This window comes from Pelmatolapia mariae, linkage group LG7 (assembly GCF_036321145.2).
Source record: "Pelmatolapia mariae isolate MD_Pm_ZW linkage group LG7, Pm_UMD_F_2, whole genome shotgun sequence".
In the NCBI taxonomy this organism is placed as follows: Eukaryota; Metazoa; Chordata; class Actinopteri; order Cichliformes; family Cichlidae; genus Pelmatolapia; species Pelmatolapia mariae.
In genome coordinates, this window is record NC_086233.1 from 20,559,811 (window position 1) to 20,576,868 (window position 17,058).

A 17,058-nucleotide genomic window follows, 5' to 3' on the forward strand; every position below is an offset into this window, starting at 1 on the left:
AAATTAGCATTTCTTGTCTTTAGCAGGTAAGGAGCACTTTTAAACATGACCAAATAACCCCAGTGCTTTTATTCTCAGAACTTTTGCGGAAGGCTTCACTTATTGCATATCTAATAAAGAAAACTAAAGTGCTAAAGATGAGAGTGATTGTCTCCTTGCCTCCTTATATTATTCAAAACCTTTATTGTTCAGCCCTTCAATTATTCACACATGATCTAATTTTAAAGAATTGAAATAAAGCTAAGACTACAACTGTAGGGCTTTATTCTTCATGTGTGCTTTACTTTTAAGGCCTAATCTAAGCAGTGAATATAGAGACAAATGATGAACCCAATACGACCGCAGCTACTACTCCATACTCTTTGTGATGCAAGAAAAAAGGGAGGATAAAGTAAAATAACATAACAATCCCAATTTCCTTTGACTTTTCATATTCACTGAGGTATAAATGTGCTTTTATGTCTCACATTGAGCTGAGTCCGAATGTCCAGTTTTGTCTTTTTAAAACTGTTATCATCCCTTTTCCACAGCATGTGTTTAACCAGTCGACTGGTGAAGACCCTGCTCTACAACTTCATAAGGCAAGAGAAGTGTCCTCCTCCTTCAACCCACATTTTTGAACCAAAAGCTGAAGGCGGCTTGCTTTATGGCCTGGCGTCAGGGGTGGCAAGTACGAGCACACTCATCAACACACGATAAAAAAAGGGAAAGCTTAATTATTATTGTATTTGCTAATCAGGTTGCTACCCAGATAAGAAGGCAGATCCCACTTTTTGTGTGTTTATTCTTTTATTGATATATCTTTATTTTGAATTCAAAGTCAAAGGGTGAATATTTACACAGTTTACTTTGTAAATTTTGGAACTTTGGTCGTTTTCACACCTTTAGTTCGTTTACTTGTAGCTTTTCTCTGTGGTTTAATTTGTTTTTACACAGTTAAAAATCCAAGTGAACGCTAAGCAAATCAAAATGTGTCACTGCAAACTACGTCATAATGTTTAGTCCGCTCATTGGCCGCATGTGTCTGTGGTGGGGTGCTGTGTTCTGGAGGACGCAGAGAATTTATGCTCAGTTCACAGCTAGTTGCTAACCCACACAGACCTTTGCACATCTATGGTACCTTCCCACACTCAAAATACAAAGGATACGAGGCTATGAGAGGTTTTTTAGCTCTAATGTATTCACACCTACACAAATGAACCCCACCAAGGGGGGAAAATGAATTACTTTGATTTAAACGGACACACTGCAGGTGTGAAAACACCCTTGGATTACTGTATTATTGCGTTAGGGGACTGTGGTGAGCTTTTCAGATGCAGTCATCTGTTTTTTTCCTTCCAAATTGTTGCCTAAAATGAAGCAGCGATGTGTCTAGTCACATCCAAAGATATTTTTCCACTTCTCATATTGTTTCTCACACATACACACTTCAAAAAAATTCAAATATAATAATTTCTCAATAACATGCCAAATTGAATTCACTGGCTGGTTGGGGTTTTCCTGTGTGAATTTAACTGGGTGTCTACCTTTCTGTCTCCATAACGACTCCTTGTGTTTCTCACCCATTTTTGCCTTTTGTTCTAGTGATGTTGCCACTAGCAACACATCAAAATTAAACTGTTGGATTAACACATCCACACGCCGTAAGATTTATACATTACAGTTATGTTGGGGTGTAGGGGATTTTATAAAATATAAACTGACCCGACGCATCTGAGAAATAAAAGTGAGCGCAACGCTGGCGAAATGAATGACGAAAAATCAAAAAATGACCGGATTTTTGTTGTGTGCATTTTTAGCTGGTAATGTGCACTGTGTGTGCCTGTTTCAGTGTGAGAACAGGGCCGGGTTTCCCCCACGGATAAACGGTCTTTGTCGGTTGTTGGTGGCAGATTCCTATCAGTGAGCCATCACCATTCAAGCCAGCCTGTCTGTCTGTGGCCAGTGATCAGCTCGATGAGTTATGGTGCCCTGTCCTGTTCTGTAATCCTCTAGAGCCTGTCTGTCTGCAGCCGCCTCCCTTATACACACACACGCAGACCAACAAAGACACAAGCTCTCTTATGCTCAGAGCTCAGAAACAACACTTGTTTTCTTTCTCTGTCTCTGTGTCTCGTATGCATGGAGGCATTTGGCACTGACAGAATACACAAGTGGGTGTTATTCTGAAAACAGTAACTATCAGATGACTTTCTTGAACTTCGTTATACTAGCAAACGTTTGGCTAGTTAGGAGAATTAGACCAGTTTCACAACTGAAGGGCAGTTTGCCCCTCGTGGTTGGGATTGCTCAGCTTGCGAAAACGATTATATAAAGTCATCAGTCGAAAATAACTGATGATATTAAACTAGACTACAACTGTTGAGCCATGCAAAGCTATATTTATGCAAAATAGTGCTTTGAGTTGAATGATGGCATTTATGTTGAGCCGATTTCATTTTATCATCTCAGTCTACTGAACTAAGTGGCACAGAGGACAAAATACAGCTGAGGCAAAGAGCAGTATTATTCATCTGTATTAATGTGGCCGTGTACCAAAGGATGTCACAGAAAGATTTCACGGGCAGAGGTGAGAAGGATACACATGCTTTGTTCCTGTACTTGAGTAGAATCTTCGGCTATCTGTGCTTTACTGGAGCGTTTAGTTTTCTGACCACTTTTTACTTTTATTTGTTACATCTGTACTTTCTACTCCTTGCATTTTTGAAGACATTTGAGGAGAGTTATTGTTTCCTGTGAATGAGTGCGTTTCCAACAATAAACCAGTTGGAACATAATAAAGGAAACAATAACACAATCTTATTGATGTATCCATCACTGAGGGTTATTGTAAAGGAAGAGATAATTTATCCTACTCAGGGGGTTAAAGTGACTTCGAACGATCCAAAATGGCGTTTTTGGCGCAGATGTGTGTAAATTGTGGTAATGGTATTTCAGCAAATAGCTAGCACTACAAACGTGGAGAAACATTTTTGAAGTGGAAGGCAATATTTCTAATAGCTCAACAAATATCAGCAAATGCACAAACTGTTTCTGTGCAGTTTTTCCACACAGTGGGTATGCTAGTTAAATTCACAGTTGTTTTATTTCTTAAAGAAAGGAAAGAATGTGAGAGAAGTTCATTTAGAGATGTAACCCCTAAACACACACACAGTTTGGTCTGGACTAGTTATGACACTACCTGTTTTGTTTTTTTATACTTGCCATGCCTAAACACTTGAATCGCGGACAGATTTTTTCCAAGAACCAGACACTGACCATTGGCAAAGCAAAGCAGTTCTTGAGTTTCTTTGCCATTTTAATGTCTAAGGGGTAGGGTGTCTGTCACACACTCTGCTGTCTCAGTCTGAGCAAGCGTCTGCAGCGGGGATTATCACCCAGACTGGCAACTCAGGAGCTTTTCCTCCCCTCCTCTTCACTCCCCTCCCTCTGCTTCCATAGGAATTCAATTGGTAATTAGCCACCAGGTGCTGATAATCAAAGGCACTTGTTTAACTGATCATCTGCAAGTGTGACCACCTCTATAAAAGGAAGAGATCTATCCGCTTGCTGGTCTGGACCACGGAGGAACGAATTCAGCAATGATCTAAGAGAAGCAATTGTTGTTGCCCTTCAATCAGGGAAGGGTTATAAAACCATTTCCGAATAACTGGATTTTTCACAAGTGGAAAACTGTTAAGACAGTTGCCAAACTTCCTAAGAGTGGATGTCCCAGCAAATGTACCCTGAGGTCAGACTGTGCAAGGTCAGAGAAATATTAAAAAAAACCAAAAAAAAAACCCAACTACATCTCAGACTCTTCAGGACTTAGCAAGTTCATAACAGTCCAACTGGAAGAAGACTTCAGGTCTGTCAGAAGAACAGTCATAGCAGCAGAGCTTAGGTTTGCAAAGTTGCATCTGAACAAACCACAAGACTTCTGTAACAAATTCCCCTGGACAGACAAATCAAAAGTGGAGATGTTTGGCTATAATGCACAGCACCATGTTTGGTCAAACATCCAGCATATCAACACAAACACCTCACACCAACTGTAAGGCATGGTGGTGGGGGCGTGATGATTTGGGCTTGTTTTGTACCTTGCAGGCATTGAGTCAACCATAAACTCCTCTGCGTACCAAACTATTCTAGATTCAAATGTGAAGCTATCTTTGAAGCTTGGCCCAAATTGGGTCATGCAACAATATAGCACAGCAGCAAATCGACAGCAGAATGGCTGAAAAAGAAAACAGTAAACATGTTTCAGTGGCCCAGTCAAAGTCCAGACTTCAACCTGATTGAAGTGCTGTGGTGAGACCTTAAGATAGCTGTGCAAAAACGAATGCCCGCAGACCTCAACTGAACTGAAGTAGCACTGTAAAGAAGAGTGGCTAGAAATCCCCCACATTCATGTGCGAGACTGATAAAGTCATACACTTTATCATACAAGTTATTGTTACTAAAGGTGCCTCTACAAGCTACTGAATCATGGAGTGTACTTCTATTTCCACATTCCTTCTTCTGCATTTTTGGCTTTGTTTTTGTTAAATATGTAATGACACAAACAGCTTTCTGATTCTGCAGTTTGTTATCTGCAGTCTACATGATTAATATTGAGTTAGCAGCAGCCACACAGACACGCTATGTGTACGTGTATGTGACATTATTGGCATAGCGCACTTAACAGCTAATGATAAATTTCTAGCTTGCACTGGAGACTGCTCTCATTTTGCTATTAGGAGTGGAGGATTTGTTGTGGCAGAACTTTGTATTATCATTATGACGGTTACAAAATCTGTGGAATGTTCTCATATGTCGAATATGTTTATGTTACCATGGTTTTGGATTGCATTTGGATAAATGCGCTTTGAGCATATTTTTTGTGAAGAAGTGTGTTTATTTATCGTCTGCACAACATGTTTCCCCACATGCATTTTTTTTTTAAGATAATCATCAGAGGTTTGACATATCCACATGCGCGTGTGTGTGTGCGTGTGTGTGTTTTTATCAGTGTATCTGCGTGCTTGGCCAAAACATTGGGCTAAAGCCCTGAAGTCATATTTCATTCACTGTTATGCAAGTAAATAAGTAAGTAGCACACTGTGTCTGTCTCTGTTGACCAGTGTCTGTCTGCGCTGTGTTTTTAGCCGTAACTATGTGGAATCCTTTCCAACTCCAGCTCCCTTCTCTAGTGTCTCCACTGAGGTGTTCACGTGTTCACGTTGCTGGAATTACTGCAGCTGAAAAATGACAGTCGTCAGATGTTAAGGGGTACAAGCCAGCTTAATTAGGACTGAAATTTTTAAACATAACTATGTTCACTCCATTACTACAACCTGCATTATGAACTGCATCAGAAGAAATAGAGAGTCAAGGTCAATATCTCATTCAATTCATCTAGGTGATCTGGACTTAGAGGGTTTTCAGCCCACCTAATGTTTTGATTTAAATACTCTGTGCGCCAGTATTCGCGTGTCTGATGGCAGTAGTCATTATGCAAGACTAAGGCCAAGTAAAGCAACAGCACCGCATGTTCTGTTGCAGAAACTTGCAGTGTGGTCTGGCTTTGAGTTTCTATAGACTGTGGGTGCACATTGTGAGGAGAAGTGCAGATAATGAAGAGGTTGTTTTGGTAACATGCTCATCCTGCAAGTAAAGTAAGGTTTTCTGGGGGCATGGATTGCATGTAGCACCTTTGAGCACCCCCCAAGTCCTAAAGCCCAGATTCTCATTTCAGTGTAGCAGCCTCTGTGAGAGAGTGTGTGACCTTCTCTTTTCCTCACTTTCCCCTTCCTCCTCCTGGTGTCCTCCTCCTCCTCTTTTTCCACTGGGCAGCTGGCCAGGTCCTGAGCAGCCTAAGCAGGGTAGCATTATTGGGTTTATGTGGTGGGCAGGCAGACAGGCAGAGGGAACCAGGCCAGATGGCTAACAAACAGCACCCACTAAGGTAAAATAGAGCTCTGTGTGTGTGTGTGTGTGTGTGTGTGTGTGTGTGTGTGTGTGTGTGTGTGTGTGTGTGTGTGTGTGTGTGTGTGTGTGTGTGTGTGTGTGTGTGTGTGTGTCAGATAGAGTGCAGGAAATGTGGCCGCCAGACCGGTCTCTCTGAAACTGCTGGGCTAGTCACTGTGGTGCCAGTGAAGAGATGTACGGGGCTCCGTCACAGCTTGGCCCTCTCTCGCTTGATCTTGTTTTCTCTCACACTCGCGTCTCTTTCTGGCCAGCAGAAATGAAAGCTTATCATGTGCGTGTGTGTGCGTGTTTGTGTATGTGTGTAAGGGAGAGACAGACTGACCAGTGCAAATTATGTAATTCATCTCTCGGGGTTATTTTTTTTTCTTGTTGTTGTCAAAGCACTTTGCTGATGTTCTTTCACCCACATATAAACAAGTTTCGTCCCCTCCTCTATGGAATTGGGTTCACATTCCTAAACACAAACGTTGGAGTAGCTCTTGGCTAGTCATTAGTGAACCAACATGTAAACATAAGGAGAAAAATAAGGGGCAGAAACGTGTTTGAAAAGCTCCTTTTAAAGAATGCAAAGTCATTTAAAACAAATTAGTTTCAGGCTTCTTCAGTCAGAACCATTCTTTTTGTCTTGGACGCTTTTGTTTCCCATCAGTGCAAACAGGATACATGAGAATGCCTCTTTAATTTTCTTCAGTTTTTTTTTTATAATATGATGGGATGCCGACGTAAACAGGCGTCATATCAGGGCTCAGGGCAGCTAATTAACATGGCTCCATGTGTAACTTCAGCCAGACGTTTGTTACGCTCTTCCAGCCTTCGGCTCTAGATGGCAACAGATCTGCTTGGCTTCTTCTTGAGCTCACTAGTTGGATCATTGTGGGCTCACAACTACACTCTAGCACTTGGTTCACGCATTCTGTTTGGCTAGACGTGGAGGAGCCAGAGACTGTCATCTGTGTACCTTGCTGTTCATGTTTCTCGAGCTTTCTCTTGATGCTTGAAAACACCAGCACTTCGCTTGCTCTACAAGAAATTCTCTCATCTCTCTCTCATCACCCAACAAGAAAGAGGGCGGGGGGGACGAAAAAAACTAACCCAGTAGTTCCACTTTCCGTTTGTGCCGTGGCGCCGTCTGTGTTGTTTCAAATTTCAGGTGCTGCAAACCATTGTGCGTGACTCCATTGTGCCTATTTGGCCTTGATTACATCAGTCTGGCTGTGAATACTTTTCTTTTTTCCCCACTGAAGTGTAAATCAGTTTTTAAGGCTGAAAAGGACTCAATTGTCAAATGATTTCTTTGATAAGCTTTCCATGTACAAGCTAACTGCTCTTCCAGCTGAATCTTACTTCAATTTTCTGTAGAAACAGAGGACTACAGTTTTCAGTCCAGTCGATCCTCAAATATGCATACCTGCCTATGATTCATGTTCTTACAATGAAAGTCTGAATGAAGTTACTTTTAATTTCTCATGTTTACGTAGTTTCACAGTGACTTTCATTTCAAATACAAGTCATGGTACACACACGTTTTCTTTTAGACTCCACAGGAAGCTGTAGAAACCCGCTGTACTCTAATCTGATCATCACTGAACAGCAGACACATACTGAATGGCAATAGAGTATGCAAAGCAGCTCAATGTTCAGGTGACAGACACCAAAAGCAGATAATCTTACCAAAACACCAGTAATGTTTGCCAATAAACTTCCACATCAACTTAAAAAGATAACGAAGCATCTGGGGTTTGGATTGACTAGTTTCTGTCATTCAGCAAAGCGTTTGTTCATCTATACAAAGCGTCGACCAGCTAATGTTTCTTTTTTCGGGGCTAATCGAGGGCGCTCTGTGGGATTTGGTTCAGTGCTCTTGGATGGCCGTTTAAACTTTGATTATTCCCATCTCTTTGCCTCTCAGAGCTCTCTGTTGCAGATCTTCCCCTAGCTTTCTCCACATAGAATTTATGCTATAGACTGGTGTGAATGCAACTCCCTGAGCATGTTCTTTTGTACGTTTAATCTTGGTTTTCTGTAAGCTTATGAGTGCTTCTGCCGTGTCTCATCCCCTCTGTGCGAGTACTCTTTGATCCTACTTCAGATGTTCCGTGAATTGAGTTGTATCTTTTCATCGACCTGTCTCTTGTCTGAAGCAACCTTTTCCACTGTCTCACACCATTTTTTTTGCAGTTTTCCTATGTCGTCTAATGTGCTGCAGGTCTTTATTAACTCAACTGTGTATGAAAGAAAATACCTTTTTATGCTGATTTGATGAATGCAGTCATCTTCTATGTTCAAGCTAAAGATGCTTGACCTTTACTCTGAGCTCACTTCACTTGTGTTTGCCTTTTTTTTTTGCATTTTTTTCTTTCTTTTTCTTTTTTTATGAACCAGCTTCAATTTATAGAAATTCATATTTAATATATATAACCACTCGGCGAGTTACAACTAATCCAGATACTCCTTGTTGCCATTTATAGGGAGTATATCCATGCTTTCTCATATGACAGTATGGTTGGTTGTTTTTTTTGTGTGTCTGTTTTTGTTTTTTAAATGGGTTTTCAGGTTTTTATGCATTATGAGCATCATTTAAAAAAAAAACCTTATTTATCTGTCTATCTGTACATAAGCTTTCTTGTACCTCTAATTGTGTCTCTAAATTCCACATTTTTTTCTTACAGTTTTAAATAACACTTAATAAAAGAGAAAAAACCCTTGGTGAAAAAGATTGTGTCTTGCTCTTTGCAGGCGGTCTGTGGAGTGTCTTCACATTGGGTGGAGCTGGCAGCAGAGCTGGGATAGACCAGGAACATGACCCTTTACCTTTGTCCAATCAGAGTCTTCTGTTACTGCTGGTATTAGCCAATCTGACAGATGGGCCTGAATGGCCCAACCCCTACCGCCAGGCTATTACTTGTTTCAGAAACACACAAGGTAATATGTACTAGATAAACAAGGTGTGTAACACGGCATGTGAAAATCAGATTAGACGAACATATCAAGAAAAAAACAGATTTCATTATTTATCTTTTTATTTTCTATGAATCTCTGATTTGAAGAAGTCAAACTGTGTCTGTTCTTTGAATTATTGTGATTTAGTAGTGACGCACATAGATACTCCGTCAGTTGTAGTGCGTTCGTAAATGATTAAACTTCTGATTTAAGAACTCCATTAGGTTTCTAAGAAACATCAGCCACAGTCTCCATGGAGTTATCCCTCCGAGCTAAAGATGGATTTATGGAGTTGTAAAAAACAAGATAACATGATAAAAATGTGTATTTTACGTAGTAGCTGTATATGTTCTGTGTTATTGTCATGTTGTTATTGAGATTCATATCAGTACGAAAGCTGGATAAATATTAACTGGTAACTTACGGTGAAGGGGTGGTATTAAAAAGGTGTGCTTTTCTTCCCACTGCTCTTTTTCAATATGTAAACTGAATCAGAATAGAGTGATATTGGAGTGCATTATTTTGGTTGTTTTGTTTTGTTTTGTTTTGTTTTGTTTTTTTCCTAAATGCTTTTCTCTGTATTGCTTACATTCCCAAAGTCAAGAGTGCTACGGCCCACTTCAAATCCTTAAAAATCTTAAACCTTCACTCTAAAGCGGTGTATTTCCTTATTTCATTAAAAATTTTATTACTAACGCAGGTTAGTTGTTGTAAATTGCTGACAATTTACAACTTTGCTCGCAAAGTGTTAAGTCCAATGTGTTACCCACCTGCCACTGGGACACAAACTTCAGTACAAGAGCCGTACATTTAGGTCAGAGTTAAAGTAATATCACAGACTAACTGCCTCCTCTTAACAGTTTTTATATAAATATATAACTGTACATACTTACAAACAGAATTTTGGTTTTTACTGTTTTCGGTCTGCATCTTTTTCTGCACTGTGTCACATAATGTTTATGATGTTCCAAAACATATTTGGGACAGTTGTTTGTTTGAGATATGTGAAAGAAGGCAGTGAATACTAATCCTGATAATATTTACCATTGTCCATGCAGACACATCATCGCTGCCTGTAGAGCAACCTCACACTTTCCAGATCAATTTCAACAGTCTGTACACTGCTCTGTGTGAGCAGCAGCGCTCCGACCAGGCCACGTTACTGCTGTACACCCTGCTTCACCAGAACACCAACATGAGGACCTACGTGCTGTCGAGAACTGACATGGACAATCTGGTGGGTCGGATTGAAGTGAATCTGAATCTGACATTTTGGAAACAAATAACACACTTGCTTAATAAAACACATCATGCAGTCCTTCCACACACACATTCAGTACGGCCGTGAAGTTTCGTCATTCAGGACCGATGCCATTGCTCGGTGAACAGGCGAGATGTGTGCGGGGACTGCTGTCGATTTTCTGCGTGGGACCGTGCCAGCTGTTCCTTATAAGATAATAAATTTAAAGATATTTAGTGACTGTAAATCAGTCTTTAGCATCTCAGATCAATTTACAAATGATTTAACATGGAGTAGTATAACTTTTTTTTTGCCTTGTTAGCTAAGACGAGGAACAAACCACAACAGAAGAACTCTATGAGGTTGTTTCCAAGACTTGTTTGGAAATCCCCCTAAATTTAATCTTCAGTCACATTTTGAAACTCTCGTTCAGAAGTAGGGAGGCTACTATTGAGGCTAGGCTCTTTGCTCAACAATAAAGCAATGCTGCATGACAGTGTAATGAGCTAACAGTGCTACTGCGTATGTTTATTGCTAACTGCTAACTTGTTCACCTCTGGCACTATTAGTAAATTGGGTTAAATAGAATAATGTGAATAACCCCTTTTTGGAATGTGTATACATTATGTTTTATGGTAATTTTGAGCTGTTTAATGACTTCTTTTCCAAGACTGTTTGCATTTTTGCCCAGTTTTGTATGTGTGGTTTGTCTCATTTAGCTGGTTAGATGATCCATGAAGAATAAGAAGTGTCACTACAGGTGTTTTTCAGAGCTGTGGCTCATGCCTCATCTGTTGGCCAGCTCAAAAGTAAAATGACTTAGTGCCCCCGTAGTCTTGAACATGTCCTTCTTATACAGCCATGGCATGAGGAATCCACACAAAGTCAGAAGCCTTGCAGATGTCAACCCCGAATACATGTTTGACTCCTGTTCTTTTCCCACTGTTTGTCTCAGGTGTTGCCCATACTCGAGATCCTTTACCACGTAGAGGAAAGAAATTCTCATCACGTCTACATGGCCCTTATCATTCTCCTCATACTCACAGAGGACGATGCTTTCAACCGCTCCATCCATGAGGTGGTAGGTAGACGCACTTCACGTCTCAGCTGTTAACCGTCTCTCTCGGTGGTAATAGTCAATGATTCCTGATCTTTTTCACCTGGTTCATCTAACTTCCGTCCCTCTCCATCTCACAGATATTGAAGAACGTCGCATGGTACACAGAGAGATCGCTAACAGAGATTTCTCTCGGCAGTTTGCTCATCCTGGTGGTGATTCGCACCATCCAGTTCAACATGACCCGGACAAGGGTAAAGTTAACACACAGTGATGAAGACGTTTGTACATTTGTGAAAGAAGCATATGTTACAGTACTGTGCAAAAGACTTTTTTTGGGGAAAAAAAATCTTCAATGGTTTTTTTTTTAAATGAGACCCCTGTTCATCAAAGCAAATGAGAGAAAGAGCACAGGGATGTGACATTCATGAGGTGTTTATACCGTGTACTTTGTATTTCAAATTGTTTCCCTTTGTGAAAATTATCATGGAAAATGTTTCTCAGTCTAAATGTACTTTACCTTTCTCTTGATGTCACATTTTACATAGTTGTGCATTCAGAGCTTAGCACATTATTCTCAGTCCCTGAAATGATTATTTGGTGCAGTTTTAATAGCTGACCTTACACTAACTTTTCATCTAATTCCACAGTGCTGGGGGAGATTCGAGGAATCAGAGATCATAATGTCTTTACCCGAAATTAGGCCCTGGTTTACTGAAATATGTATTGCATCATCCTTTCTTACTGTCTATCATTGCAAATTCAGTCCTAACACAGACCTGATGTTCAGTGCATTCCCAGCTCAGACGATGTAGTGGGCAATAGTTTTCTAGTATTGGTATATCATCCCAAATGCTGCTTCATATTAAATTTAAAAAAACCGGCAGTCGTTTTCTATAAGAAGTTTAATCATTTGTTAATATTGTGAAATATATTTTGCTCTAATAAGACTTTATAAGACAGATATTATAGATACATTTTACTGAAACACACTGCCAATTCAGTAAAATCATACCTGACATACCAAAAGGTAGCCAACATCCAAAGAACAGCTTTGGCTGTGAAAAAGCCAAAGCTGAAGGACAAATCTTCAAGAAGCCTGAAGAGCTATAAATGAAGACTAGTTAAAGAAATTACAAGAAAACTTGCCTGAGAGGGTTCAGGATAAAGTTAATAAGAATAACAAATATTGACTTACAAGTTAATACAAATGTTTTGCATAGTGTTTTTCCATATATTCTTGCACATATTGCAGTAAATCACTGCACTTATTTCCCATTCTCCTGGCAAAACATGAAGCAGTCGGGGGTGGGTTTAGACTTTTTCACAGTACTTATTATATATTTTAGCACACACGGCATTTGGCATGATTGGAGTGTTTGAGTTAAAAGCAATTTTCAGTTTGATCTTTATGCCAGTATTGTCTGCTTGCTTGTGTGTGCGTCTTCTCCAGGATAAATACCTGCACACCAACTGTCTCGCTGCACTCGCCAACATGTCAGCACAGTTTCGATGTCTCCACCAGTACGCTGCCCAGCGGATCATAAGGTAAGCAATTAACAAAGGTGTACAAATAATAAAGCAAATGGGGCATGACAGATGATGAGATGTCTGTAGAATACCTGTATGAGATGGTCAAAAAGCAGGGGAAAAAAAGCACGTTCACACAACACTCAGTAGTTTTTTTGCTGATTCATGTTGAAACAGCACATAATATTTGTCATTATAGTAACTTGACAGCAGTTGCAGCAAAAGAGGCTAAAAAAGATTATTATTTAGTGAGTGGTGAGATTGTGCAAGTGACATCGTTATGTAAGAAGGGGGAAATTAAGGGGAAAGTGTTTCTCCCATGTGGAGACAGAAGAAGAGGACGGGGTCCAAACCACACACACAGATACAGATATCAAGTTGTTCTTGTCTGTTAACTCCAGACAACAGGAAGGGAATGTTTCCTTCCCTTAAGACGTGCACAGACTCACGCACACTCAAGGATCGTCTTATCTCCCTGCCTGTGTCTCTATCCATATCTGTGACTTTGGTGTTTTGAGTCAGAGAGGAACAGCGTCTCTGTATTTCTACGTGTCTGTCCAGAAGTGATGTAGAAGAACCGACTCCATGTCTGATGATAATGATAATGGTGATGACTGCAATGGCCCGGGCTGGGCTAAACTGGCTGGCTGCTAGATAAAGGGAATTTCCTGCCAGGAATTTCCTAATGTGAGACTGGCAGCGCTGAACTCTGCTCCATAATTGACTCTCTGAGAGAATTGCGGCTGGTGCTGTTTATTTTAAGGCGGCAGTGGGTTGATTTGCCCTCACCACAACCCCCACACATCTTTCCTTACTAATTTAACGTTTTCCCTGCTCTCCATCAATATTTCCTTTCTGCCAAATTGTTCCTCTATCCCTGCTCGTGTGTCGGCAGACTCAACAAATGCAATTTAGGTCACTGTAATGCTGCAGGTAATGATCATCTTCAATCTGCCAGTTGTTTTATAATATTAATCAATTCATTGTTTCGGTTATTAAAAAAAGTGTATTCATGAAATTTAATATTCACATATAAGAAGCTGGAACTGTGTCTAAATAAACCAGTACAGCTAAATTTGTTGTCATTTTAACAGCGATCCACGCTCATTTTATTCATATTTTAAATTGGGGGAAAGGTTTTACCTTTATCTCTGGTGTGAAAGGTTTGTGGATTGTTATGCAACAAGGTGTGTGCCAGAATTTAAAAAACAAAAACAAACGAGAGGCTGTTTTGGTCAAACTAGATATAAGAAACAGGCCTAACCACTCTGGTGGCGCCTGCTGTTTCTCGGATTACCATTTGCCATGAAATCACCTGTGACCATTTTTGCCAACATGATGGATATCTGTTTTAAAACATACCCTGCTGTAATGTCTGTTTATTGCAATACAGTGGTCCCTCGCTATAACGCGGTTCACCTTTCGCGGCCTCGCTGTTTCACAGATTTTTTTTGTGCAATTTTGCATGGCTTTTTTTTTATTTATTTTTTTTTTATTACAGCGCATTGTGTTCTGCCTTCTGGTTGGCTGTAGACCATTGTCAGTCAATCTCGTGCCGTGTCTTCTGTACAGTACAGAGCACGTTCAGCTTGTCAAATTTATCTAAATCTTCGATTGCTAGCAGTGTGCCTCTGAAGTGCTGTACTGTATGTTTGTAAGTTTTCTCCAACAAACACAACAATGTCAACGAAACGTTTTGCACGGTCAAAGGCAACCACAGGTGTCTTTGGTTTCATTCTATAATACTGGACTTATTTTTCTATGAAGGTTTAAACTTTGAGAGTGTTCAAACAAGAGAGAAAAGTGTAGAAATGTTCAAGCCTGTCGGAGAAAAGTGTAAAAAGTGTGTAGTGAGGGGTTTTACAGCCTTAAAACATCTATAATAGCTGTAAAAAATAAAGTTGGCTACTTTGTGGATTTCACCTATCGTGGGTTATTTTTAGAACGTAACTACCGCGATAAACGAGGGACCACTGTATACCAAATGAGCATCATGTTGTGTGAAATAAACAAGTGACTGAGACCATAAAGGCATGGGGAAAATGTTTACTGTGTTTACTGTAGGGTCATAAATAGATTTATTTTTAAACCATATAAGCTGATTTTAATAAAGCCCTAAAATAAAATAGTGAAACTATAAATGAGCGTTCCTACATGTCAATTTTAGATTTAGAAAATAATCCAAGCCTCCAGATGAGTATTTAAAATGAACGCTGTGTCATATGTACAAATGTTCAGTCACAATCGAGCACAGTGTGTGTCCATAACGAAACCTCTGCAGTGCTGGGAACAGGACGTCTTTAGGTCTTTAGTGTGTCTGTCATTACTTCGGCCTCATAACTGATTTGGGGATCATGCCAGTACTGTTGAAATCTTTTGTGTCACTGATGAGACAGGCCAGCTTGTGACAGTGTGTTATTGTGGGCACCGTCCCAGGTGGAGCTCACTCGGTGGTCTCTCGTTTAAAATGTGGTGGGAAACGAGCGTAGATAGTACAAGAGGTCCTTGAGTAGTTGCAGCTAATAGAGGCTTTGACTTTAGGTCTGAAGATGATAAGTAGACCTCCGCGTAGATGCTCACATAGCTCTATTTCACCAATTATCCCGGATAATGAGTGCTAAGGGATTTAGAGTGTGAGTGTGCATGTGTGCACTGTGCTGTGCTGACAGGTGGGTAGGTGTAGCTCCAAGGGCTTATCAGAGCTCTGTTTGTGCCTCTTTAGCTTGTTGATGTCATTGATTTTAATTTATTCAGATTTTTTTAAATCTTCTTGATTAACACACAAATTAAAGATTTAGCACCCCTGAGCACCCACAGAGGAGATTACAAAGTTGTAATTACAAGATAAGGTCACTAATACTTTTAATAACACTGATAATCAGCAGGATGCCTCTTAAAAAATGCATTTTAGAATATTGTCTCTTTTCAGCTATGAATGAGTTTGCTGTTGCATGAGCAGAGCAGTAATGGTTACTCTCTGTGGGTCTGTGCATGCATTGACCCAAACTGTTACTACGCCCCAGGTGCAGTCAAGCAGACTGATGTTTGTCTGTGTCGTGCCATCACGCGGTCCCATAACAGCAGCGGTTTAGACAAACACATAAAATAAGAGCCAGACATGTCAGGCTAAAAGGGGAACGCATTTCCATGTAGAGATGTACACAAATAAAGTGTCGCATTTAGAAAAGAAAACATGAGTTGTGATTAAATGAATCTCCTGGTAGTTCCCTGATTATAGTGTCATTCCAAAATGAAATAATATTCATTCATTTTAAAAGACTTCATTTATAAATCAAGCAGGTCTGCTTTTAAATTAATGAACTGTTCTGAATAGAAGTTTCTGTTCTTAGCAGAGGTAATGAAGGGTCATTGTTAAGTATAAAATGCCACTTGAGTTGTTTTGTTATTCATCTGTCACAGGCACACTCATTCCTTTTCTGTCTCTCTGTGTCTCCCCTGCAGTTTGTTTGCTTTGCTTTCCAAAAAGCACAACAAGGTTTTGGAGCAGGCAACACAGTCTCTGAGAGGCAGACAAGGAGAGAGCGCAGCGTTGCCAGACTATGTGAGTAAAACTTACAAACACAAACACACACAGTCGGTCCCACTCTGCACTAAGTTTAATCATATTTGCCAAATTATGTCTGTGCTTGGACTGTGAATAGTAATTAGATGTGGGCATCCGTGGCAGTTTAGCTGAGTTGATCGGTTTGCATTTAAAGCAGCATATTTGCATCTTTTAGTTTTAAAAAACAGCTGATTTTTATTTTGTTTTTTTCAAGTCAATGATAAATAAGCCTTTCCAAAGGACGTAAGTTATCTATTTTTTAAAGAAATTTAGAAAATAGGCAATCACCGGTTGCTAGGGAACTGTGTGTAGTCCTTAACTGGTTGGTGAGGGGATGCTGGTGGAAGTTGCTAAGTGAAACTGGTTGCAAAGAGTTATACAGTGCTGCAGCAGTACTTTGTAAAGAACATGTCAACGTGTCTGCAAACGCTTGGCGACTGCTTGCTAAGTGGTAGTGAAACTGTGAAAAGTGTGACACAAAATGGAGACCGTTCGTCTTCAAAGTAAAACTTGAATTTATTGAAACGTGTTGGTTCCAGGAACCAGGCAGAGAGCTTTTACCTTAGTGGTGAAAATTCTCCTTAGACTGAGGGCTTAGCAATTACTCCTGATGCCCATAAAACCAAGGATGGCATTTCTTTTACGCTTTGGTTGTTGCGCGCATTAAAAGAACACAATAATAATGTGTTAATTATTTCTTGGTTATTGCCTAAGCTAACGGTACGCTGGCTGTTTTAGCCTGCAGAGATGAGTGGTCCTCATTTTCTCATTTAAATC

At 40.1% G+C, this 17,058-nt stretch overlaps 1 protein-coding gene across 1 annotated transcript in view; it reads left to right on the top strand.

The window, feature by feature from the left end:
- dym (dymeclin) overlaps positions 1–17,058 on the top strand; it is a 57,198-nt gene that overhangs the window by 14,039 nt on the left and 26,101 nt on the right. The window contains exons 8-14 of the mRNA XM_063478364.1: positions 531–670; positions 8,686–8,871; positions 9,948–10,126; positions 11,085–11,210; positions 11,327–11,440; positions 12,640–12,734; positions 16,179–16,278. Of these exons, the coding sequence (XP_063334434.1) occupies positions 531–670; positions 8,686–8,871; positions 9,948–10,126; positions 11,085–11,210; positions 11,327–11,440; positions 12,640–12,734; positions 16,179–16,278 (940 nt within the window). The remainder of the gene's footprint in view (positions 1–530; positions 671–8,685; positions 8,872–9,947; positions 10,127–11,084; positions 11,211–11,326; positions 11,441–12,639; positions 12,735–16,178; positions 16,279–17,058) is intronic.